Raw genomic sequence first — 26,857 nt, forward strand, 5'->3', positions numbered from 1 at the left:
TGGCTGTTTTTTTTTAAACGAATACAAATAAAGAATATCAAAGAAAGCAAAGAATTCCAGATGATAAAGGCATCTTCACTGAGCAAAAATTAGTATTTTTTTGTCATTATGTAACACTCTTCTTTAAATCAATGGGATACACAATAAAAGATAAAAATGGTTCAATTCTCGAGTTTCAGTATTCAAATTTCATCATGGATTGATGAATACTTTATGTATTGGAATCACAAATTTCTCTGAAAATGTCCTAACAATGAAACATAAACACAAACAACATTTATACAATAACAAAATACAAAAATGATGTGCGTGGGTGTGTGTGTATGTATGTGTGTGTGTAAAGTTCAAAAGTCTGTGATGAGTGTACGTGCAAAATGGATTGAAAAGTTGGACCAGAAAAGTTTGAGTCCAGATAATTGATACCATCTCAAGTTGCCGTACACCAATTGTCCTCCTAGGATAGTCTTTACTGGGGTCCTGCAAGACTAATGAGTCCAAAAAGGGCAAAAAAAATCCACACAAAACAATTGTCCTTCGCACATGAAACAATAAAAAAGGTAGATTTAGCAAACCCCTACTCCATGTGCTCCTCTGGCTTCTTCAGATAACACAGTGAGCAGTGTCCATGTGCCCTCTATCTCCCCCTTGTGGTGTGTATGTTATGTAAATGTGTATATATAGAAAAACGGCAACAGAACAGGAAATAGACCAGACACATTGGCTGCGTCCGAAACCGCATACTTCCATACTATATAGGACGCTAAAATCAGTATGCGAGCCGAGTAGTATGTCTGAATTCATAGAATTCGAAAATCAGTAGGCGAGAACTACCCGGATGACTTACTACTTCCGGCGAGATTCTGAAGTGCGCATCCCATGCACGCTGCGCTATCCCATAATGCCCCGTGAGAGAATTCATGAATGGAAGTGAGGCGAGGCAACTGACGCAGGTAGGTCACGTGACCCTGACAAAATGGCGGATGTAGTACGTCCGAATTCCATTCATACTTTTCACATTCATACTGTATAGAGCGTACGGCCAAGTAGTACGTTTAAATTCAAATGCAGTACCTACTGAGTAGTAGGCGGTTTCGGACGCAGCCATTCACATTCATTCTAAAATCTAAAATAAAAGTCCATTACTCAATTCTATATTTGGAGCTACAAAAACCGTGAGTACGCTTTACTGCCAGGCCTATTCACACATTTAATGAATATAACAGAAAGCATAGACTCAATTATGCGGCAGCGCTACAATTATTACAAATTTTTACTACAGACTAGCAAATGTTTCATTATGTTCATAACAGCTTTTAACAGTGTTTTACTGTCATGTTTAAAAAAAAAAGCTACAATAAAAACCACTAAATTTCGCTATCTATAATCCATAATAATAACTCCTGTATAGCAGTCCCACAACATTCTGACACTTAATGACACTCGAATACCTTGTCAGAAAAGTCTAGTGGCCGGGAATGAGCTTTTTACAGTGTCTGCTAGAATGCTAATGTTGTTTTTGGTGTGTTTACGTAGTTGAATATGGCCACTGTGTAAATGGACAGTGTAGTTATGATCTTATTGCCACATTAGATCGTTATGATAACATGATATCGTTGCCTTCAGTGATTTCCTGAAGATAAAAACCAAAAAGTAATACAACTGGAATAACTGCAGTCGCGATCGCGTGATCTCATATGGAGCAAGAGATCACGATAACATATGATGACGTGTGCAGGTGCTATAGTGCTGTCCCAGTTCTTAAGGGTATATTTTGAAACCCTTCCTCTTCACACTCAGTTTTAAGGGCCAAGGGGAAGGGGTATAAAAATAGAATTGGGATTGGGCCTATGGGTGGTCGTACTTTTTCGTACAGTGTGCCTAAGCTATGGAATGCCGCTTCTCTGGACTCTTTTAAGAAACTTCTCAAGACTCACCTTAATTATTTTTGTTAATTTAATCATCCAATTATACTCAATCGTTCATATTTTATTGTTTTACTGTGATCTTTTTTTTTACTTTATTTATTGTTCTGCTTTGTTACTGTTTGCCTTGTTGCTCTTTGGGTCTGAGAAAAGCGCATTACAATTAAAATGTATTATTATTATTATTATTGAAGTCAAGCCTGAATGGCTAATCCAACCACTGCCTTTGTGATAGTATGCAGGCAAGGAGACCAAAAGCTGCTATTTGATTGGCTAAATCGTGATTCACATGACCTAGTTATCATTACAGGTTTTCCAATGGTAAGTGAAACAGACATTTTCATTTACCCCAGAATAAGAAATCTCTGCTTAAACTTTTCAACAAAAGCAAAACATCCTCTTAAATGATCCTGGCAGCTGTGTGTGGAAGCTTGAAGTTTTGCGTTGCTGTGCATGCAAATAACACCTCGGTCAATAGTGATTAAAAGACGCTGCCAGGAAGCATCATGTCATTTAGCTGTGACTGCCAGGTTTGCTGAAATGAATTTTGCCTGTTAGTAAGTTCATCTGTCAGCCCAGACGCATTCCCACTCTTATATCACATGAGGCGACAACATTTACAGTCCACCAGTATCATCAGAATGAAAATCGCTGACACGTCCTCTTACCGCCTGGAGTGGAGAGCATGTTTAATTCATGAGCAGGTCACATTCTCTCAGGAGATCTGAGGATTTGCTCTGGACACGTATACAGAGTCGCCATTGACCAAATTACTTTGTACTTTGAAGCTCGAGGGCTTCTGTGTCTTTCAGCACGGCAGTTAAGCATTTTCTTTTCATTCAACTGCTTCCTTTCACACTTTTCTTCAGAGCTAAACTGGTTATAGCACATAGGTCAAACACGCTTTACGTCTGCCGTTTTGACTGACATGACAGGCCTGACGCCCTGCTGAAACCAGAGGGGTGTTTCTGATGAGCTGCCAGGCAATCAGTCTGTGGGTTGCAGCAGCCTGAGGTGAAAACCGCAAACATGCTGCATGAGTAACAGTGATGAATGACGGGACAGGCGGGACCATAATGTTTGCTAGGTTCGAAAATAATTAAGGAGAGAGAGCGAGAGAAATAAAGTGAGAAAGAGTGCGTCAGCTGAGCTCTGGTGACCTGATCATGCTGACCTCCAGGGTAAGGGTGAACGGCTGTGGTGTCACTGTGTCATCGCTTTGGGTGTAAAGTTTACATTGACGTGGGTGTTTGTTTTCCTGAGTATTAGGAAAGTCTGAATCAGACCAGGAATATCCAATGAAAGACCTTTTCTCTTAAAGGAACAGTTCATGCAAAAGCTGAAAATTGTGTCGTCGGGTGTATCATTTTGATTGACATGTTTTCCTTTATAACATGTGCAAATGAGTTATTTAATATAATGCCCTAGGCTGCCAGTTTCCATAAAAGTATTGTTTATGTGCTATTAACAGTTTTATTGACAGTTTTATTGATGGATGCAGTTTGTGAATAATCTACAGGGTGAGCCATTTATATGGATACACCTTAATAAAATGGGAATGGTTGGGGATAGTAACGTCCTGTTTGTGGCACATTACTATATGTGAGGGGGCAAACTTTTCAAGATGGGTGGGGACCACGGTGGCCATTTTGAAGTCGGCCATCTTGGATCCAACTTTTGTTTTTTCAATGGGAAGAGGGTCATTTGACACAAATGTATTGGGAATTCCACAAGAAAAACTTTTTTTTTTTTATTATTGGTGTTTAACAAGACATCAAAGTATACAATACAACAACGGAAAAATAACAGATTGTCTTATTTTTCTTATTTTCCCAATAACCCCTAAAAATAAAATTAAATATATGAATTATAAACAAACATACTCTAAAAAGAAAATAAATAAATTCAAAGAAATTCTTTAAAAAATAAAATAAAAATAATAATATATAATAATAAGAGCAAAAAAATACATTTAAAAAATTAAGTTCACATTAAGTGAAACGGAGAGTCTGACACATAGGGATCCATTTGCAGTATATTTATTAAACAGTTTAATAACAAACATCACACAGATGTTAAGTATGTGCGAACTCACATAAAACACAGTTGTAATTAGTCAGAGCTGGCAGCTGGCAAACACAAGGCGAGTATTCACTCATGGGTCAAAGGCAGGCGGCGAGGATCAAAGCCAGGATACAGGCTAGTGTTCAGGGCAGGCAATACAGAGTCGAGATACAGTCCAAAGTTGTCAACGGGAAATCAGTGATCAGGAAACACTCAGTGGTGTTAGCCAGGGCAGAACAAGACTTCGCACTGAACTAGAGTGAGAGTGTGGCTTATATAGGTGAGTGTGGGTCGTTAGCAGGATGAGGAACAGGTGTGTGCGCTTATCAGTTTAAGTGGATGATGTAATCTCTAGAAGTCCGGTGATGATGACCTCTGCTGGCCAGAGAGGGGAATGACTGGGACCGAGTTGGTGACATTAATGAGTCAATATGTCCTCTTTCCAATTATTTACTGTATATTAGAACTGATATCAACTGAGGGTAAGCCTTTGATATAGTCTAAAATAGGGTTCCAGGTCTTGTAAAAAGATTTGAGAGATCCTGCAAGTAAACATCTTAATTTCTTAAGTTTTATGGAACTAAAGATTTCTCGGATCCACATGTCATGTGATGGAGGAATCACCTGTTTCCATTTGATAAGAATGGCTTGTCTAGCTAAAAGAGTAGAAAAAGCAATAACCTGGCGAGATGCAATAGTCAAGTCAACTCTCTCTGAAATGCCAAAAAGAGCTGTCAAGGGGTTAGAGTCTAGATTCATGTTAATAGATTTATTAAGTGTGTCAAAAACACTGGACCAGAATTTTTTCAATTGGGAAAAATCCAGAACAAATGGAGATGATTGGCAGAAGACGGCTTACAACGATGACAGGCATCACTTCTATCAGGGAAAAATTTGGCTAATTTGGCAAACAAACAAAACAAAAAAAACAATGGTTTTAACGTAACTTTATTCTTTCAAGAGTTATTTACAAGTTGACCACTTATAAAATGGATTCAATGTGCTGCCCATTGTGTTGGATTGTCAATGCAACCCTCTTCTTTCACACTTCACACACTGATAGCAACACCACAGGAGAAATGCCAGCACAGGCTTCCAGTATCCGTAGTGTCAGGTGCTACACATCTTGTATCTTCACACCATAAACAACAAAAATAGTGGGGCCATTCTTCATCAATGGAAACCTCAAGGCCACTGGATATTTGAAGCGCATAGTCTAACAGGGTTTTGCTTATTCTCTTATTGAGTTGTGAGTGTGTTTTGAGTAAACCGCCCACATAGCAAAATTTCTCTGGCCCTACTCTGGCCCACACAATCAGGTTTTGCTTGGCCCACATGCCGCAGTGAATTACGGTACATGACTGGACCAAATCTGGCTTCCAGACAAGGGCCAAACACGGACCATATCTGGGCCAAGTCTCAGCCAAAGTAATAACTCATAACTGGGCCTGAACTGGGCCAGATAGGTTGGTGTGTCACGATTGCAATGAAATTGATAAACCCATGGAGTGATGCGCTTTAGGCACACTATGGGCACGCTTTTTCTCAAAGTGACCTGATTGGTAGAATTTTTTTTCTTTACTCAAAAATGATTTTAGTGTATTTTAAATCTGGGTCAAGACAGGCCAAACTCACATGGCCCACTTATCAAATTTTTAAATCTGGGCCAAATACTACGTTTTTCATCTGGCCCAAATCTTGTGTGCCGCCTTAAAGATGGTACCACCTCTGCCAAACCCGGGCCATGTTTGGCCCACATGCTGTATGCCAGTGCAGGATGAATGCCTGCTGTGCCAGCTTTATGCCAAATCTGGGCCAGAATTCTTTGCTACTAGGGCGTGTATTGAACCAGTCAGAGTTTCATCTCCCATTCCCAATAAGAGTCAGTTGCGTTGCGCCATGATGCATTTGCTATTTACATGGCGGACTTTGTAAGTGGAAAAACTGAACGCTTCACTAGCAAGAAAACAGTTAAACAGACCATCTGCAGCATGGGGATAAAGAACGAGCCTCTTCCATTCAGCCTCTTTACTTTCTCTTTACTTTAAATTTACTCTGTACTTCTTTACTTTGATGGATAAGGAAAAGGAGGAAACTCACTCCACTGAAGACATCGATTAGCCTGCATATTTAATTTCATTTGTTAAGCACAAAGATTTGTTTCAAAGCCATTTCTAAATTCAGTTCTAATTTCCAGCAAACACAGAACAATAACAATGAAGTGTGGTTTGATTATGTAGAAACACACGTCCTATTCTTATGCCTCATATGACGAAATGTCTCCAAACGTCTCCATACCTCCTTTTTAGAGCAGCACACCTATAAAGTTCACAAAGTGGTGCAAATGGATTTGCTATTTACATGAAAACTTGTAAATGAGGGTCGCACCAAACATGCTTTACGTCTTATTGCGCCGAGTGTATGAAAGGGTGTATGATATGTTCTGCTGAGGGTCAAAAACTCCTTTAATAGATAATAATCAGTTACTTCTAAATTCTGATGTTTTTAAAATGTAAAATATTGAGAACAAAAGTACAAAAAATGAGGTTATTCATGGCCTCTTTAAAACCTGGCTTTTCAAGACAAAATAGCACAACATGTTTTCACTCTTCCAAGGTCTTTCTATTGTTGAGCCCTGCATATGAATGCTGAATTGTTTATTTTATTCGTAGCCAGAGTTATAGATGTGTGGGAGAAGAATTGAGAGATTGAAAGATGGTGATGATTCTGGAGGCCCTGGTTGGGAGGGGTCGCAGCGATTTTAGTTCTTCACCTGCTGTAGGCGATATTATAATTTCAATGTCATGGAATTGGATTTTGACTGGAATATAAAACAAGTTGTTTGGAGAAATTTTGAACAGTTTCTAAAACTCTTGTATCATTGCATGGAAGAGAGCAGCTTGGACATTGTGCTACATATACAGTTGAAGTCAGAATTATTAACCCTCCTGAATTATTAACCCCCGTGTGTACTTTTTGCCCCAATTTCTATTTAACATAGAAGATTTTATTCAACACATTTTAACACTATCAAAACATAATAGTTTTAATATCTCATTTCTAATAACTGATTTATTTTATCTTTGCCATGATGACAGTAAATATTTTTTCTAGATAATTTTCAAGACACTAGTTTTCAGCTTAAAGTGACATTGAAAGGCTTAACTAGGTTAATTGGGCAAGTTAATGTATAATGATGGTTTGTTCTGTAGACTATAAAAAATAAATATACCTCAAAGGGGCTAATAATTTTTACCTTAAAAGGGTATTTTAAAAATTAAAAACTGCTTTAATTCTAGCTGAAATAAAACAATTAAGACTTTCTCCAGAAGAAAAAATATTATCAGACATACTGTGAAAATTCCCTTGCTCTGTTGAACATCATTTATGAAATATTTAAAAAAGAAAAAAAGGGGGCTAATAACTCTGACGTCAAATGCATAACCTTTGTATTCCATGAAAAAAAGGAAAAGCATCTCCTGTATATTTGGAATGACACTATGAAGTGTAATTGCTAGATAAACTGTAGAGTACTATTGGAAACGATTCTTCCCTATATTTTCACTTTTTCCTTTATAATCACTTATTATAAGTGTCCCTTGATTTTTTTCAGTAGGTTGCACTTGAGGAGCTTTGTCTATGTTCCTGTCTCACCCCTTTCACCCACTCACTGTCATCCCTCACCTCTGTCGCACACTTTTTGATAAATTTGTAATCTATTTTTCGTGTTTCCATGGTTACACAGTGGGCTTATGAGGGTTTTTCGCAGGCATGCCAAGACCTTGAGAAACAATGAGCGCAGCACAGGCTGAGAGGCTCTTCGCTTAATAAACCCATGCGTACACCAACTGGAAAAACTAGGCTGATTCACAGCTTTCATGAATGTACCGTCTATTCACAAATCTTCTTGGAAGTATAATGGAAAGAGTGGGCGTTGGTATAGAGTAGGATTTCTCTTCTTTCTACTGCTCTGAAAGAATACTAACCAGTGCTTATACCTTTTTTAATTTTTCAGGAAAAATGTCAAAGCATCTGCTATCTGCCAGTACTCAGTTTCGGATATCCAGTGGGCCTTTGATGGGCCTTACATGGAGAGCAAAGAAGACTCCAACTCCAAATGGACTCAGTACACAGGGAAGGTGCCAGAACCGCGACCCGGCTCGGTAAGCCCAACAGAAGCAGTACTGGATTACAGCTAAACTGATCCACTGTTCCGTCTTACACTGTTCTGATTATCATCATCATCTCTGAAACTCTGCCTGCTTGCTGACTATGACAGGGAAGCACAAGTCAGCATTTCATAAGTGGAGCTACTAAAGCTCTCTAATAGCTCTGTGGTATTGACACAAGTCTCTGCTTCAGACAGCACACCGAGGTACAGGTAGTGTCGTTCTGGTTTTATCCAGGAATCAGACGCTGATGAGCAATTTTGCAGAGTGCATATGGAGAAAAGGGGCTTATTTCATCAAAGCTTTTTTTGCCATGGAGATTAGTAGCAGGCGGAAAATCTTGGCTGATTGGCTGCATTATGAATTGTAAATCTGCGATACGTCTAATGAGCAAGTAAGACGCTTTACAGTATAATTGATGTCTTAGAAACATAAAGGAAAGGATCATTTAAGTTTCTTCGGCCTATTTTACGTTTTCACACAAGCTGTCAAGCTATGGGGTGAATGGAGAGGAGGCCAGGACCCAAATGCAGAAAATGAAGGATTTATTTAAAAAATAAAACAAAAACAAAACTCAAATCTCCTCATGTGGGGAAAACATGGCATTATATTACACACTCAACTAGACTTGAACACTAGACACTACATTAAACAGCTGTTTTAGACCAGACATCAACGGACCTCATACAACAGCAAGAGAAAGCATACAATCAACAACGGACCAGCACAGAGCAGAGCACACTAGGAGAATAAATAGGAAAGACAAACCAATAAACAGACAGGTGGACAGGTGAAAATAATAATTACAAACAGGATAACAAGGTGGGTGGGACAAGACACTAGACAAAAGAACACATGGAACTAGAACACAACACAACCATGTACTTACATACAAACAGGACTAGAACAAATAGCCAATGAGGGAGCTCATTGACTGCAGGCTCACATAAAACAAGATACTAAAGCTTGTGGTTATGATGTAAACATGAAACCACGTGCTACACAACAGAACACAAGACACGAGCACACGATAAATAAAGATACTGTGCGCTCACATATGTGATGTAAATGTTCCCTCCCAGCGCCATCCGAAACCGAAACCAACTGAGACGCTGAGAATGAACGTCACAGTGCAGACAAAAACACGAGGACAAGAGGGCGCACCCATACCACGTCTGGACCTCACGGGCCTGCATCAAGCATAACCAGGCAGGCGCTCACACAATGACAAGAACAATGACAAGAAAGAGGTACTCGACCCGAGAAACCTCAAGCCGAGCACCACATATAACACATGACCTGACTAGTGTTTGGACTCTGCCACCAAAACAAGAATTAACAGGATTGGAGTGGCAGAATCCAGACACAAGACTTCCAGTGAGGTGACATTCCATGTCCCATGAGCCAGTTTCTGTGCCCGACGATCGGGTTGGCATAGTCCTAACCTTTGACCCACCACCTGTTCTACAATGCACCGGCCCCTAACGACTCCCCCTGTAGGTGGTGGGCCCGCAGGAGGATGGTCCCATGTTGCTTCTTCAGGCTAAGACCGCCCGGGTTCAGTGGGACATGATTAACAGATTACATACAGGGGTGAGACACAGGTGGAAACGCTGAACACCAACAAATGGCGGAAAAACAGAACAAAGGAATCACATGACATAAACAGAAGCACATGGAGCGCAGCACATGGGGAAAGCACATGACACAAACACACAACCCTGACAATACCACGGTAGTTGAACGGTGTTTTTCAAATTAATCAAAGCATTAGAAACAAGTGTGCCACATGCCTGCTTTTGAGTGAAGAGCTGCGTCCCAAATGGCACACTATGCACTCATGCACTATGTACTTATGCACTTACACACTCAATAGGATAGTATATGTAGGTAGTGTCATCCCAAATGGAGCACTAATGTTTTTTACTAAGCGGAAATTCAAACCGTTTCCCTGATGACGTTTGACGGTTGCCAAATCAGTGAAATAAACGACCGAATTATCAAATAATACCTGCCGTGAGTATGACCGCATTCACCATCGGGAGGCGCTATAATCACTCTCGTAGGAGAATTTTGCTTCACCATCCAAAATAAATAAAGTTATCCAACATGTGCGCCCGATAGCTTCACCCCTTCCGCTACATGAGTCCATCATTACACACTTCATTTTAGCGGCTGAATGAGTGCATCATCCGGGTAATTAAAGTGCACTTATTATTTTTAGGGTTTTCAGTATGAACACACTACTTACACTATTTATACTACAAAATGGCGTAGAATAGTGCATAAGCGATTTGGGACGCAGTTCTAGTCTTGGCCGTTAGATCGCCCCCCGGGGGCTGGCTGCAGTACAAGTTATAAAGCCCGCCTCCTCCGTGTTAATGAATGAGGCATAAGCCTGCATAAATAAAAAAATAATGAGTTACACTTGCAATAAAATGTCCCGAAAGATGGTTTTGGTCATTTAAGGCACTGGTTTTCAGCTGATATAGGTGCAAATCTTCATGTTTGTAAACAGTATGTTCTTAGCCATTCATTTAATGCTATGAAAACGGGACATGTCATCATGATTGACCGTTGTGATTGACAGTTTCTCTAAACAGACCGTCAGAGCTTTGGGAGGAAATTGAAGTGTTATTATTTGATTTCTGTTATTTTACCTTGATAAAATTATTTCAGCAGTAAACTATACTTTCTGACCTGCGGGATCTATTGGATCACTGTTTATTCTGTAAAGTGAGTGCGTTATTGGGCTTTATTATTAGTTTTGTGATACACACCTAGCCATGACGGGGAAAATACAGCTGATCGCTATCTAGCAGTAATTTTCTTTATGGGTCTGAAATAACAATTAGGAAAGTAAAACTAATGTTAGCCGATCTCCACATTGATCTCCTGTAATGTTATTTAAACTTGATTTACAGGTCGTCTAACATTTTGGGTTTCGTCATGTTATCATATATATCATATCATATGCCTATATTATATAGAGATCAGTTGATGTATTAATACTGCTAAGTTTATTGTACAAATTATTTTATGTAGTGTAGGGTTGGGATGTGTAAATATCCTGTTAATATCTTTTGAACACAAGATTTTTCCCGCATGGCAAATAGCTGTCCATGATGTGTTTATTTTGGGTCCAATCTTGACTTAACTGCATGCTTTTATAATATTATAATATAATAAAGCTAATTTCTTTCAGTGCATCACAGATCAACATAGAGCAAAAGGCATCAACTCATCCATCAACCTGCCAGACGATGTACTTCACTTTGTCCGTCGCCATCCACTCATGTACAGGCAGATTCTTCCTCAAGGACAGCGCCCTCTTCTGTTCAGGAGGAATGTAGACTACACTAAAATTGCTGTACACACAGTGACTGGTTTAGATGGGCAGATATACCATATACTCTTTATTGGAACAGGTAAGTTACAGTGACTTCTGTTTAATTTTTATCTATCAAACTTAAAAGTCTTTTTTTTGAGTGCAGCATGAAGGTCAAATTAACAAATCTATTGATAATTTACGGAGTTTATACAGTCCCTAATTTAGATGCAAGTATGAACCAATGTGGCATAGTTATGAACAACTTCTGGCAAAAAAATATTGTTTATTCCAAGTTTATTCCAAGAAATTGACACAGCTTGACAAAACAACTTTTAGTTTTAATTTAGATTGTTCACTTGGGCTGAAAAACACCTTCAAACTCCCGTTGGTCTGTGGGTCAGGGGGGTTTCTAGGTGACACTTTATTGCATGATAAGTAAAATAAGATATATCAGGTCTTTCAGGCCAAAATTAATGCATGCAGTGAATATCTTTGCTTTCTGTAGCAAATATCATTTGACAAACAAGTATAAAACAAGTATATTCAATGTAATGTATTTTATTTGATTTTGATGTTCCTCCAGATGAAGGTTGGCTGCAACGAGCAGTGAAGGTTGAAGATCATCTGCATATCATTGAAGAGCTCCAGCTGTTTGAGGAGCCCCAGCCTGTGGACAGTATAGTCATCTCTAAGAAACAGGTGAGAAATGAACCTCAAGTTCACTAAATCCATAATTTCAAAAGGTCTGCAAATTAAATTCTGTTTGAATTTACAGTTTTTCCAGAAAGTATTCATAGCCCTTTATGTTTTCCAAATTTTTTATGTTACAGCCTTTTTCCAAAATTGATTAAATTGATTTTTTTCTTCAAAATTCTACACACAATACCACATAATGACAATTTGAAGAAATATTTTTTGAAATTGCTAATTTATTAAAAATAAAAAAACCTGAAAAATCACATGCACATACTGTACGTATACAGAGATTTTACTCAGTACTATGTTGATGCACATTTGGCAGCAATTACAGGCTTATGTCTTTTTGAATATGATGCCACAAGTTTGGCACACCTGTCTTTGGGAATTTTTGGCCCATTACTCTTTGCAGTACCTCTCACGCATCAGATTGAATGGGAAGCGACGGTGTACAGCCATCAGATCTCTCTAGAGATGTTCAATAGGATTTAGGTCTGGGCTCTGGCTGGGCCACTCAAGGAAATTTGCTGAGTTGTTGTGAAGCCACTCCATTGATATTTTGGCGGTGTGCTTTGGGTCATTGTCCTGCTGGAAGATAAACCGTCGCCCCAGTGTGAGGTCAAGAGCACTCTGAAGCAGGTTTTCATTCAGAATGCCTCTGTACATTGCTGCATTCATCTTTCCCTCTATCCTGACTAATCTTTCAGTTCCTGCTGCTGAAAAACATCCCCACAGCATAATGCTAACACCACCATGCTTCACTGTAGGTGTGGTATTAGCCTGGTGATGAGCGGTGCCTGATTTTCTCCAAACGTAATGCCTGGCATTCACTCCAAAGAGTTCAATTTTAGTCTCATCAGACCAAAGAATTTAGTTTCTTATGGTCTGAGAGTCCTTCAGATGCTTTTTGGCAAATTCCAGGTGGGGAGTGGCTTTCAATTGGCCACTCTACCATACAGGCCTGATTGGTGGATTGCTGCACAGATGGTTGTCCTTCTGTAAGGTTCTCCTCTCTCTATAGAAGAATGCTGGAGCTCAGACAGAGTGACCATCGGGTTAATGATCACCTCCCTGACTAAGGCCCTTCTCCCCCGATCACAGCCAGCTCTAAGAACAGTCCTGGTGATTCCAAACATCTTCCACCTTCAGATGATGGAGGCCACTGTGCTCATTGGAACGTTCAGAGCAGCAGAGATTTTTCTGTAACCTTCCCCAGCCTTGTGCCTCGAGACAATTCCTTTGTCTTCATGCTTGGTTTGTGCTTTGACATGCACTGTCAACCCTGGGCCCTTATATAAACAGGTGTATGCCTTTTTAAATCATGTCCAATCAACTGAATTGACCACAGGTGAACTCTAATTAAGCTGCTGAAACATCTCAAAAATAATCATTGGAAACAGAATGTACCTGAGCTCAATTTATAGCTTAATGGCAAAGGCTGTGAATACTGATGTATATGTGATTTTTCAGGTTTTTTATTTTTAATAAATTTGCAACAATTTTAAAGTTTTTTTTCACAGAATTTTGTAGAATTTTAAAGAAATGAATACATTTAATCTACTTTGGAATAAGGCTGTAACATAAAAAATGTGCAAAAAATGAAGTGCTATGAATACTTTCCAGATGCACTGTATATGTGTGTGTGACAGCCCATAATGTATATCTTATAGCACACTTGAATGTTTTTTGTCAGATGAGTGTGTATGTAGGTTCGCCCACCTCAGTGGTGCAGCTGCCCTTGTCCACTTGCAGCAGATACTCCTCGTGCTTCGACTGTGTGATGGCACGTGATCCCTTCTGTGCCTGGGATGGACTGGAGTGTGTAGACATCACATCTCACAACAGCAGGTATGAATGGTAATAACGCCTGTTATTAAGGTTGCCATAGAATTAATATCTGAATGTTCAAGGCTGTGAAAATAAGTCTTCAGCACATGGATACAGCCATACCATGAACCTTAAACAACATTGTTTCCTCATTCTTGTATGTGTAGATCCTGTAATTTGAGTACATTCTAAACTGAGTGTAAAATCCTGGTGAGAAACAATAATATTTTTCTTTTAGCTTGTATGTGGGACTCTTATTTTGAAAATGGAAGAGACAAGAAGTGTAAAAGGCAATCATAGGTAAAGTCTTTCGTTTTTGCAACGCTGTACAACAATAATTAATATTTTTACATTACTGTGATGGCTGGGTTTAGGGTTGGGGTAGTTGTAGATGTTAATAAAATACAATACATTAGGTAATTTAATGAATAACATAAATAACAATCACTACTACTGTATTACTGTGATGGTTAGGTTTAGGGTTGGGGTGGGGGTAGACGTTAATAAAATACAATTAATGAGTAATTTTATATATTATATGAAATATTCTTTTTAACTTCTAGCCGCAAACATATCTCATCTAGCAACAAACGCAATCATGTGTCTCATCTATTTTCAGAACGCAAAATTTATGATAAATGAATTATTCATTTATTCATCGCCAACCCATAGAGGAATATGGTGTGTTTAAATGTACTTTTTGTTAGTTAAGTTTAGTTTAGTTTTGTCAGTGTAATAAACACTAGTACACAGCTGAATATAAGTTGTTCATGCACATTTTATGCATTTTTTTAAATTATTATTTTTATTATGGTTTAAACAACACGTTGATGCATTGTGTCATATCACTCAGCTCTTACTGTCATGTTTCTTGAGTGAAAGAACCCCAGTGAACTTTATTAATCTACTCTGTTTATGCAGAGATTAATAACACTTCCTGTCTGTGTTCACATACACACACACACACACGCATACACATATTCATACAGTTGAAGTCAGAATTATTAGCCCCTGTTTATTTTTTCCCCAATTTATGTTTAACGGAGAGAAGATTGTTTCAACACCTTTATAAACATGATAGCTTAAATAACTCATTTCTAATAACTGATTTCTTTTATCTTTGCCATGAAGTGACATTTAAAGGCTTAATATGGTTAATTAGGTTAACTAGACAGGTTAGGGTAATTAGGCAAGTTATTGATTAACAATTGTTTGTTTTGTAGACTATCAGAAAAAATATAGCTTAAGGGGGATAATAATTTTGTCCTTAAAATGGTGTTTAAAAATCATATCAAATCCAAAACTGCTTTTATTCTAGCCAAATTAAAACAAATAAGACTTTCTCCAGAAGAAAAAATATTATCAGACATACTGTGAAAATGTCCTTGCTCTTTTAAACATCATCTGGGAAAAAGAAAAAAATTCAAGGGGGGCTAATAAATCTGACTTCAAGTGTATGTATGTATGTGTAGTTTTAAGTTGGTACAGAGATGCATGTATTCTGGGACTGTGACATACTGGAAAGAAATCCACAAATTAGTTCAGAAGATTAAGGGAAAACATTTTGCCCTATCTCCAGCTTTTTATCTTCTGAATTGTAAAACTGCTCTACACCTTGTCCATGAAATGGAATCTGTCACACTTTTGTACATATAGCAAGAAAATGTATTCTTTTGCTGTGGTCCTCTCCTAACATTCCTTCGGTCAATATGTGGATCAATCAGATTGCCATTTCTTACCTTTAGAAAAACTGACTTATGACTTATGGCGTCAGAAATCGGATGATTTTTGGCGGATCTGGAACCCTTTTGTCACGATAACCAGCGATCGTTCTCCATAGATCGCTTATTCCCACACAATAACCATGAACTACACTTCCACCTTTTCTTGGACTACATATTCATACATGCACTTTGCCCAGACACACATGCTTACTCATCTAGACTGATTACACTCGCTATACCTGAGGATTGTCAGAGACTGATTGCACACCCTACTTAAGCCACACATTCACCCTTTCAGTTTGCTGAGTCTTGTTTATCCTATGATGACATTACAACGCCGTATCCTTTTCTTGTTCCCCGTGTTTTACCTAGCCTTGTTTATCCTTGATTTCCTGTTTAGCCGCCTGCCTTCAGACCTCTTGCCTGTTTATACGACTACGATTCTGGACTGCCTTTACATACCCGTTAGCACCTGTATTAACTTTGCTTGCCTGACCACGATTAAACCTGCATATTGGATCTTACCTCCAGTTGTGTGTGTCATCCCCCGACGTTACAGAAGACTCGGCCAACTGAAAGGGTGAATGTGTGGCTTAAGTAGGGTGTGCAATCAGTCTCTGACAATCCTCAGGTGAAGCGAGTGTAATCAGTCTAGATGAGTAAGCATGTGTGTCTGGGCAAAGTCATGTATGAATATGTAGTCCAGGAAAAGGCGGAAGTGTAGTCCATGGTTATTGTGTGGGAACCAGCGATCTATGGAGAACGATCGCTGGTTATCGTGACACCTTTATGGGAGTTTTTGGAGAATGTATCTTGAAAGACTTTTTATTTTGTTTTAATTTATTTTTTTGTAATTTTATCCTTCAAAGAAAACTTGAATTACTAGCCGATAGAAGATTGTATAATAGATGGCTAAATTATTGTATATGATGACATGAGACACCTATACTACTCTTTTGTCATTGTAAATCTTTAAATAAATGTAAAAAAAAATAAAATTAATATATAAATAATCATAAAACTGGAGAATGTTTTAATTTAACTAAGCCACAGGCCTACTGTTTAGATATCAGGGAGCAGTTTTCCATATATACTAAATGTCCTCTATGGCACCTTTAACATAGGTTTGAATGTGTCTTTCTTATGACTGCTTGTCTACAGATTTTGCCTTCAGATTTAACAAGAACACATGCTATGATTCAAACATAATGTTGATAATAATCTGTGTGTTTTTGTACCACACAATGAAGTTTGAAGATCTTGTTTTTTGCACTCTCACAACATGTTCAAAAGGATCACGTTCGCTCAGTAGGTGGAGAGCTGGTGGTCTTTATGTTAGTTTGAATGCTTTTAACTGCATGATAGTCTACACCTCAATAGCAATCTTGTCAAAGATCGCTATGAAATGCATTTTCTACACCCATTGGAAGTGGTCAAAAGTTGACAAGCTTAAAACCTTACAGAGCATTTACATCTATAGTACTATCATCTACTTGTGATTGTGTTGACATAAAAATAGCATTAATTTAAATGTAATCTAATATAAACGTACCAATTTTTCATACTTAACATTATTTTGTTATAATGCCTATAATTCACTTGTTGAATGTATCTTCATTGTCTATTTATTTTAAATAATTCATTTAAAGAATCAGTTGTTAGTTATCAGCCAAAACATCAAAATGATCACACTGTAAACACTGGGTCTAATATGGACAAACCCACATTAGGGTCATTTCATAAAAAAAAATGTAAATTACACTTTTTAATCCATTAGTTGGGCTGGGCCATTTTTGACACAACAATAAGTTGCAACATTTTTCTAAAAAATTTTGGAGTGCAGTTTTTCAGAAGGTAATACTGTTAATATAGTGTGTTCTTATGTCTTCTTTCTATCTGCAGAGCCAATCTGACGCAGGATATTCAAAATGGAAACCAGGGCTGTGATAAATCCACAGCAGATGGTATGAACTACATTTGTTGTAGGATTCAGGGTTGAGGTGATGATTCAGTGCTGTTTTAGTGTTATTTTTAGACTATTGTAGTATTTCATATCTTGGATTGGCTTTTATTTTTTAAAGTTTTAGTCATTTTTGTATGTATATTAGTAATGTTTAGTTTAAACATTACTAATACCCCCCACCCCCCACCCTTTAATAGGCTGTCTATGGGCCTGTATGAAGTTAATCTCAACCAAAATCTAAGGCCCCGTTTACACTAGTGCGTTTTAGTTTTAAAACGGCGTTTTAGATCAAAAATGATCCGCGTCCACACTAGCGCTTCACCTAGCGTTTCTGAACATTTCTCTGTCCACACTACGCCACCAAAAACGTATATCACGTGACCATTCGCACACTCTGGACATGCGCGTTCTAGTATAAACAGGAAGCATGTGTCTCGCTCGGCATTTGGTTATTGTTAGTCAAAAACACCAGTTTAACAATGAACGCGATGGCAAAGAAAGCAGAGGTATTTTTTTGGACAGACGCAGAGGTCGAGTTAGTAAACGTAACAAATGAATAACTGCACAATGGCGCCTAAAACAGACAATAGTGCAAACAACGCTCCCATTTCTGTGTCCATGTTGTTGTTTACAGTGAAGGCTGGTCTGCTGTCTTCCGGTAGCGTTAAAGCCATGTGTTATAGTCATGTGATAGGGGATTAGGGGCTTGATGAATAACGGAAAGATACGCAATGAAACAAAAGCCCCAATTAGCTAGCGAATCTCAGCAGCCCCGCCTCCGTTTTCAGATGTCTCAGTTTTTCCTCGTCCACACTGAGACGGAGCAACAGCATTTCAGAATGAAAACAGCCTCTCCAGCTTTTCCAAAACGCTCCATTTTCGGCGCTAGAAAACTCCGGCGTAGTGTGGACGGATGGCGTAACCATAGCAAAACTTATTAGTGTAAACGGGGCCTAAGGTTATATGTTGAAATTTATAACTAGAATTGTCCAAAGGATCACCATTACTGCGATGATATGAGCAAGCTAATTAACCCAGAATGACTCCACTGTCCCTGTAACTGATGTGAGCATGTCATTGCTCTGTCATAGATCAAGTGTTACACCGCTCTCGCTCTGTGATGGCTGGCGATGACGTTCTGCTTCAGTGTGAGCTCAGCTCCAATCTGGCAACCCCTGAGTGGACACTGAATGGAAATGAACTGAAAGGCTACGGACTGGACTCTGGTTTCCGTGTGGGCACTGACGGTCTTCTAGTCATCGAAGCCCAGCCTTACCAGAGTGGTGACTACTGCTGCTTTGCTATAGAGAACAGTGTCCGTGTTCCTGTGTTGATCTACAGCTTGACAGTTCGCCAAGAGCTTCCAGTGCCTCCTCCTGTAAAGCCAACACAACCACGCTTCACCACAGAAATCTATTGGACCGTTCAGTCTTCCCAAAGCGACTCCGAGGAAGACTTCGACCCCACCCCGATGTCTCCTCGCTTCGAGTTCCTGTCCGTGAGGAACATGGAGGCCATGTATCTATCCTTAATCACAATCCTAGGAGGCTTGTGTTTCGTTTTAACAGTCGTCCTGCTTTATGTGGGGTTCTGTTTGCAAGGGCGGAGGGGGAAATACTCGTTACGAGCTGAAAAGAAGCGAGGTGGCAATATGGAGCTCAAGACCATCTCCAGCCACTGCAACGGGAAATCCGACGCTCATGATGGCCTTCTGCAGATTGTCCCAGGTGAAGCGTCGACGACTAAAGATCTTCCTCCTGCTCCACCTCTTCCACCTCCTCCAGAATCGGAGTTCATCAACGGACTCTCCGCTACTTTACCCAGCGTTTTGCGCAAGATGAATGGCAACAGCTATGTGTTACTGAGACAGACAGATGGAGACACCACGTCTCCGCTCTATTACTCCTTCACAGAGGAGCTCAACAGGATCCTGGAGAAGAGGAAGCACACGCAGCTGTGTAGTAAACCTGATGAAAGCTCAGTGTGAAACTGTGTTTGAACTGCTGGTGTCCTCTGAAGTGTTCAAGGGCAGTGCAAAGTCATTGCCCAGTTTCCCTTTTTTACCCAGACTAACTTTAACAGGATGCTAATGAATAGCTGCAACTGCCTTTATTGGAAAATGGCATTGGCGTTCCTCTAAAAGGGGCAGACTGGCTCTCCGTTGACATTTCAAATGTTGCATTTTTGAGTAAGAAAAACTCTCCGGTCACAAAATAGCAAAGAACAAACACATACGATGGAAATTCTACCTCAGGAATATATATTGCGCAGCTCTTTGCTTGTTTCTGCTAACATTTGTGTTGGAGTTGTACAGTCAGTGACAGTGTGAGCCCATTTTAGGAAATCAATTAAAAGATTCTTGTAATGGGCTTACCGACAAGGACATTAAAGACTAGTTGCTAATGGAGGACTGAGGTTTACTTGCACAGCTCCTACTAGCTGACCTCTGTTACATGAAAAAGCAACAAAATGAATTCAGATTGAGCACCTGGATGGACCAATTTGTGTAAAAATCTAGTGCTGTGGGGCACTGAATGTCTTCACTTACATTCTATATTTTAATATGTGACCCTGGACGACAGAAACCAGTCATAAGAGGCATTTTTTTGTAAATCCAGGTTTATACATCATCTGAAAGCCAAATAATTTAACTTTATTCATTTCATTATTATATAGTTTTAGGGTAGGACAGTATTTGGCTGAGATACAGCTATTTGGAACCTTTGGGAATCAACTATTTGGAAGTTTTAGGGTTTTTAAACAAATAATACTGTGAAAATTGCATTTAAAGATGTCCAAGTTAAGTTAGCAATGCATATTACTAAATAAAAAAATATGTTTTGATATATTTACATGTTAAAATTTACAAAATTACTTCATGGAATACGATTTTTACTTAATGGCCCTGTTTCAGAAAGGAGGTTAAGTGAAAACTCAGATTATGTTAACCCTAATATGAGAGAAACTCTGGGTTTTCCATTTTAAAATGGCAGGTTTGTCAAATTTGAGAAAGCCGGGTAAGTCAAGCCTGTTTCTGAAAGAGAGGTAACTTTAACTCAGAGTCAGTTACAGTGGTAAACCCAACCTGGTCAGGAGCAGGTTATTATTCTCTAAACTCGGAGATTCTTTGGGTCTCCTCCCCTTTTTTAAAAATGAAGCGGTATTTTTCGCCATAGCCTTACGCTTCTACTCACCTATTGTTAAGCTCATTTTGGAGATGCGCATAAAAAATCAGTTAATGGAAACGGCAAGATGCACAGAACTTTTATAAATACGCATAAAAAACATGCGCATAACTGAGTAGGATAAACTTCTTATTTGATAAGAAAAGTTTCACATGAAACTACGATGGAAACACTTTTACAGAACAAATTCCAGTATGTGTATTAAAAAAAGTTTGTTATAAGTAATCCTATGATGATGAAAATGTGTGTTAAAGGATTAACCAGCAGGCTGACCACACTGTAAAACATCTAAAATGTTGTTTTGGTCATTCTAAAATGCCTGAACCATTTCATTATTAATGTTATTATATTATTATTTACCTCCAGAGCGTCTGGAGCATGTCAAGAGTGTCTGATCTCTGCGTCTCACACTTTTAAACGCCACAACGCGTTCATCGTGTGTCAGCAATAATCCTCTGAGGTGAAAGTCATTTAATAAATAAAGAAAAGATTCACGCAGCTTCTTCTGCCGCAGTAAATTCAGTTTTTACTGTTGATATTTGGAGCCAGTTAATCAGGAAGTGACTATTTTGTTGACTCGTTGGCGCTGCTTTATTTACACATCTTTTATGTGATATTCCAGTTTTGTGCATAAATTTAATTAGCATTTTTGGATGGAAACATTGCCTACATTTCAATCACACAAAGAACAAAGTCACGAGAATGGCTTGTCCTTTTTAAATAATTAATTAGCTTAAATTCACTGACCTCCGACAGGGACATGTATTGTAACTAGATTAACGGGATTGTTACTCGTTCTAACGATTTTTTCAGTACTGCTTACATTCTAAATGTCATATCAGACTGTACCACTTGATTAATAATAAAGGCAGACACACATGAGTGCACTTATACATCTGTCAAAAACTCAACTTTAGAAATTGTATCTTGAATTGTAATCTGATCAACGTGTGTAAAAGTGGAACCTTAAATTAAACATTTCTACAGAACATTAAGCTAAGGTTATCTGCATTCTTGTTTTGTCAAATCTGTTGTAGAAACTATACAGTAGCCTTTTTTATGTAATTTAATGCAAATACATCTAAAATAACTTCAAAATTACAGCCAATTCCCCACTTTTTCAAGTGAAAATTTAATAAACGTCACATATTACATTACTTTTTTTTATTATACTTAAATAATTAAATACTTTAAATGTAAGCTTGCACATTTACTTGAGCAGCTGTTTTCCCACGCTAACTGTGTCAGTTTCACTGATGCAGCGATGTTGCTTTCTTAAATATATGATCATATTTGCTATAACACTGCATAAGTAGATCAAGTTCAGCTGGAAAAAGAAATGCTGCCCTCTTTTTTTTAGATATTGCCATGGTCACTCGTATTATCTGCGCTCCATTGGTAATGCCTTTTTAAAGTTGCGGTGTGCGCACTTAACTCTTGAGTTAGTCTACTCAAAGTTGATAGACCCAACTCAGATCAGCTATTCTGAAACCGAAAACTCTGAGATTTTAATCTCTCTAAGTCAATTCTGAGTTCAAGTTTAAACTCCAAGTTGGTTGAACCTCCTTACTGAAACAGGCTTAATATTCTATAGATTTTAGTATAAAATAAAAAGTATTTATTGAGAACACATACAGTGTATTGTTTGCTATTCCCAAAATCAAACCCTTGCAGCATAAGACTGGTTTTGTGGTTCAGGGTTACATACTGTATATTCTAATTTATGTCAACAATGACCATATCAATAACCATGTGTAGTAATAATAATCAAAATACAAAACAGCAGGGATAACATGCTTTGAAAACAGCGAGAAATGCACTTGATGGTACTAATATTGAAAATTACTATTACTAGTTTCACAGACTTTGGAACCCAGGATGATGACAGGCAGTATTAACCACTAAGAAGCACTTTATGCACTGGTAGCATTTTTTTTTCTGTGAGGTGCTGCTTATTCTGACAGATCTAGAAGGGAATGGATTGGATGTTGAGGAGAGGATGATACTATAAGGACAGATATGATCAAACTGTGTTGTACTTTGAATTCAAAATGCTCGAAAGGGAAGGTAGCAGAATTTATAGCCAAGAGATGGACCATGAACTATGGCCTAAGTCTGAAACTTCAGATGGTGTCTTGGTTTATACTTCTGAGTCAAGTGACCGGCGTAAAGGCTGATTTATACTTCTGCGTCAACCGCACGCGTATGCTACGGCGCAGCCTACGCGTCGACGCATAGCCCTACGCCGTGGCCGTCGACGTCGCTGACGTTCACCTCTCAAAAAATTTAACTACACGTCACAACGACGCGTAGCGCAAGCTCTGTGATTGGTCGGCATGGTAGCGCTGACGAGTCAGGGCGGGACCGAGAGCCGCGCAAGCAGCGTGAGCCTGATAGAGCGATTGTTTACAAGTGTGGAGCCCCATGAAGAAGCTCCGGATGGAAATTATTGTTTTGTGTTTACCTCATAGTTAAAGTTGTTGCACGTCCATTGGTTCCTGCCTCAAAATAAGCAAGTTTGAGCCACTTGTACGTCCCGGAAGCGTTCAGAAAGAACAAAACACCAGCAAAGAAACTCGTCACAGGAACATTAACACCTCATTGCCAACTAGCGTTTTGGAAGTGTTAATGCAGACCAACAGAGACAGTGCGTAGAAGTATAAATGCACAGCTACGCGCGTTGCATGCGCCATGGGTTAAACCTGGTTTATACTTCTGCGTCAAGTGACCGGCGTAACCAACGGCGCATGCAACGCGCGTAGCTGTGCTGTTTTGTTTTTTCTGAACGCTTTCTGAATGTACAAGTGGCTCAAACTCGCTCATTTTGAGGCAGGAACCGGCGGACGTACAACAACTTTAACTATGAGGTAAACACAAAACAAAACTTTCCATCCAGAGCTTCTTCACGGGACTCCACACTTGTAAACAATCGCATTATAGGGCCTGCGCCGTTTGCTCGGCTCTCTGTCCCGCCCAGACTCATCAGCGCTACCAAGCCGACCAATCACAGAGCTTACGCTATGCGTCGGTGCGACGTGTAATAACATATTTTGAGAGGTGCACGTCAGCGACACCGACGGCCATGGCGTAGGGCTATGCGTCAACGCATAGGCTGCGCCATAGCATACGCGTGCGTTTGACGCAGAAGTAAAAATCTGTCAACATGCTTAAGAATTGACATGATTCCTCCTTCAGCAGACCTTAGAGTCATTGGCTGCTGAATAGGAAAAGCTGATGTTGAACTTAGTTTGACATGACCAAATATTACTTTCACAGTTAATATTAAAGGAGCTTAGTGAATCATTGCAACGTAGTGAACTTGGGGTTCTTCTGGCAGTACATAAAGTGGGGACATGATGAACGATGATTATTGTAACATGGTGATATTAGGGGGTTTAATTATCCCTTTGCTTCCAGTAAGTCCATTAAGCCGTTGTGTAAATGTTCGTCCTGGAACAGGTCCAACTTCAGACTGCCCACACTTGCGTGCAAAAGCTTTTTGGCGTATCTCCCGCTATTTAAGGCGAGCGAAGCACCTGGTTCTGTCTGTTTAGATCAGAATATGCAGATTGCAGTGGAGTCGAGCGGGGAACATTAAGGCCACATGTTCAGAACAGAGCTGAGATGAGTCCTGCTGATAGTGTAGTCTGCTTTCTCCCTTAAACTTTGTTCGCATTCATTGTTTTTGTCTTGTTGAATGCTTCTGGCTTGTTTGGTAGACTTCATCATGCTTAGATTTTACCCGGCAAAAAGTAAAGTTCTTCACATTAAATTCAATCAACATGCTTTGATGAACAAGGTCTACTTTTATAATGTAATATTGTTACAAGCTGTTCACACATTGACAATAAAAAGTAATTCATGACAAATGATGAACATTCTCACATACATCAGCTTTAAAGGGAAGTTCACCTCGAATTTAAAATAAATATAGAGGGTTCAAGCGCTCATGCTGCTTATGAAGTCAGATTTTTTTTTATTTAGGAAGTCTGTAACTACTTTATCAACAAGGAAAATATCATTCTAGTCAGTTGCAGTGAATTTATTTAATTGACAAACACCATGAGTCACCTTTATAGTAGTTATAGTACTGTACCACCTATAGACAGATCACATTATAATTGTACAAGCTTTTCTGCAATGATATGGTGCATGTGCATGGCAGATTTCATTAAGATCAAGCATTCATTTGTGAATTACAGGCTTTTTGGTATATTTAGCAGCAACTATTTTGTAGTGACTATATTAAAGCTTTCCAAAGCCAAAAGTTCAACTTAAAGTATTGATCAAGATCAGGAATCACCAAACTTGTTCCTGGAGGTCCGGTGTTCTGCAAATTTTAGCTCCAACCCTAATCGAACACACCTGAACAGGCTAATCAAGGACTTACTAGGTATACTTGAAACACCCAGGCAGGTGTGTTGAGGCAAGTTGGAGCTAAACCCTGCAGGGCACCGGACCTCCAGGAACGAGATTGGTGATCCCAATAGACAGTACAGATATCACCACAACTGTTTTGTTGAGGTTGACCTAAAAACATACAGGACTAGTTTACAGTAGAAGGTTTTTTAAATAATGGTCTCTTTGTAATGAATGGTAATTGACCGGTGTGCTTCTAGAGCCAAAAGCTGCGTCCCAAATCGCATACTTATGCACTATTCTATGCCATTTTGTAGTATAAATAGTGTAAGTAGTGTGTTCACACTGAAAACTCTAAAATTAATAAGTGCACTTTAATTACCTGGATGATGCACTCATTCAGCTGCTAAAATGAAGTGTGTAATGATGGACACTTCACGCACTCAAAGGCCGCTGGTTTGCTCACGTAGTGGAAGGGGCGGAGATATCGGACGCACATGTTGAATAACTTTATTTATTTTGGATGGTGGAAGCAAAATTCTCCTACGAGAGGGATTATAGCGCCTCCCGATGGTAAATGCGGCAAAACTCACGGCAGGTATTATTTGATAAATTGGTCGCTTATTTCACTGATTTAGCAACCGTCAAATGTCATCAAGGAAACGGTTTGAATTTTCGCTTAGTAAAAAATAGTGTGCCCTTTGGGACGATACTACATACATGTACTATTCTGTTGAGTGTTTAAGTGCATAAGTACATAGTGCATGAGTGCATAGTGTATAGTGTGCCATTTGGGACGCAGCTAAAGTGTTCACAATTAGCAGATCTATTAAAGCACTGCACAACTGACAAGGTGTAAAACTCTATAGTGCACAGCAAATTCCTCTGAGTAAAATATACTCAGTTTAGATAGTATTTGGTCCCTCTCTAAATTGAGCTGATGTTACTCAAGTTAATGAGACACTGAAAGGATTAATTGGGTGATGATTGAGTACTGATGATGAACATCTGCTGTTAATAAGCAGAAACACAGAAGAGAAACACAACGCTACAACTGACTTCAGTCACAGCCTTAGCTGAAATCAGCTGAAATATAATACATTGAATCTCTTAAAATTTCAGCAGAGGATGATTAAGCAACTCCACAAACAACAGCTTTACTTTTTACCAACCTGCTTGCCCTTATTTAAAGAGGGACCAAATATTCTCTGAACTGAGTCAATTTTACTCAAAGGATTTTGCTGTGCAAAGGGCTAATTTCTTTCAAATTTCTCACAGACCTCTAGGAGCCTAAGTCGAACATGCCCACACTTTCCTTTGGACTATACTCTTTTAACTCTGCCTAATAAATATGCTGGAACTTCATTGGTGTCTGTATCTTTTGAAAAGTATCAAAGCCCTCACAGACGTTGGTGCTGCCTTGGACAAGGTCTCTGCATGCCGATTTTCAAGTCAGTATTTATTCATTCATTCATTCATTCATTCATTCAACTTAGTTCCTTATTTATGAGGGGTCGCCACAGCGGAATGAACCGCCAACTATTCCAGCATATGTTTTACGCAGCGGATGACCTTCCGGCCACAATCTAATACTGGTAAACACCCATACACTCTCAC

General features: G+C 39.0%; 1 protein-coding gene and 2 long non-coding RNA genes across 9 annotated transcripts in view; 1 reads left to right on the forward strand and 2 right to left on the reverse strand.

The window, feature by feature from the left end:
* Positions 1-26,605, forward strand: part of sema4ga (sema domain, immunoglobulin domain (Ig), transmembrane domain (TM) and short cytoplasmic domain, (semaphorin) 4Ga) — a 109,353-nt gene extending 82,748 nt beyond the window's left edge. The window contains exons 10-16 of one of the 6 annotated variants that reach the window (XM_087278846.1): positions 8,002-8,149; positions 11,361-11,583; positions 12,070-12,185; positions 13,876-14,030; positions 17,636-17,697; positions 18,788-21,643; positions 25,348-26,605. In XM_087278846.1, coding sequence (XP_087134972.1) covers positions 8,002-8,149; positions 11,361-11,583; positions 12,070-12,185; positions 13,876-14,030; positions 17,636-17,697; positions 18,788-19,683 — 1,600 coding nt within the window. In that variant the 3' untranslated portion in view covers positions 19,684-21,643; positions 25,348-26,605. Of the gene's footprint in view, positions 1-8,001; positions 8,150-11,360; positions 11,584-12,069; positions 12,186-13,875; positions 14,061-17,635; positions 17,698-18,787; positions 23,205-23,867; positions 24,754-25,347 lie in introns of those variants that run through there. The other 5 variants (XM_087278847.1, XM_087278844.1, XM_087278848.1 and 2 more) reach the window with 5 other exon arrangements.
* Positions 12,025-16,293, reverse strand: LOC147834128 (uncharacterized). 2 transcript variants are annotated; one of them, XR_015505661.1, is made up of 3 exons: positions 16,259-16,293; positions 13,902-14,049; positions 12,025-12,153 (listed from the first exon to the last, which is right to left on the reverse strand). It is a non-coding gene; the product is annotated as an uncharacterized LOC147834128 (long non-coding RNA). The 2 variants fall into 2 exon arrangements; XR_015505660.1 differs by having other exon boundaries at positions 12,025-12,174.
* LOC147834129 (uncharacterized) lies at positions 21,700-26,604 on the reverse strand. Its single transcript, XR_015505687.1, has 4 exons — positions 26,141-26,604; positions 25,337-26,042; positions 24,023-25,188; positions 21,700-23,054 (listed from the first exon to the last, which is right to left on the reverse strand). It is a non-coding gene; the product is annotated as an uncharacterized LOC147834129 (long non-coding RNA).
* Positions 26,606-26,857: the final 252 nt, after the last annotated feature.

The sequence above is a fragment of the Danio rerio genome, chromosome 13, assembly GCF_052040795.2.
Source record: "Danio rerio strain M-AB ecotype USA chromosome 13, GRCz13ab, whole genome shotgun sequence".
Taxonomy (NCBI): domain Eukaryota; kingdom Metazoa; phylum Chordata; class Actinopteri; order Cypriniformes; family Danionidae; genus Danio; species Danio rerio.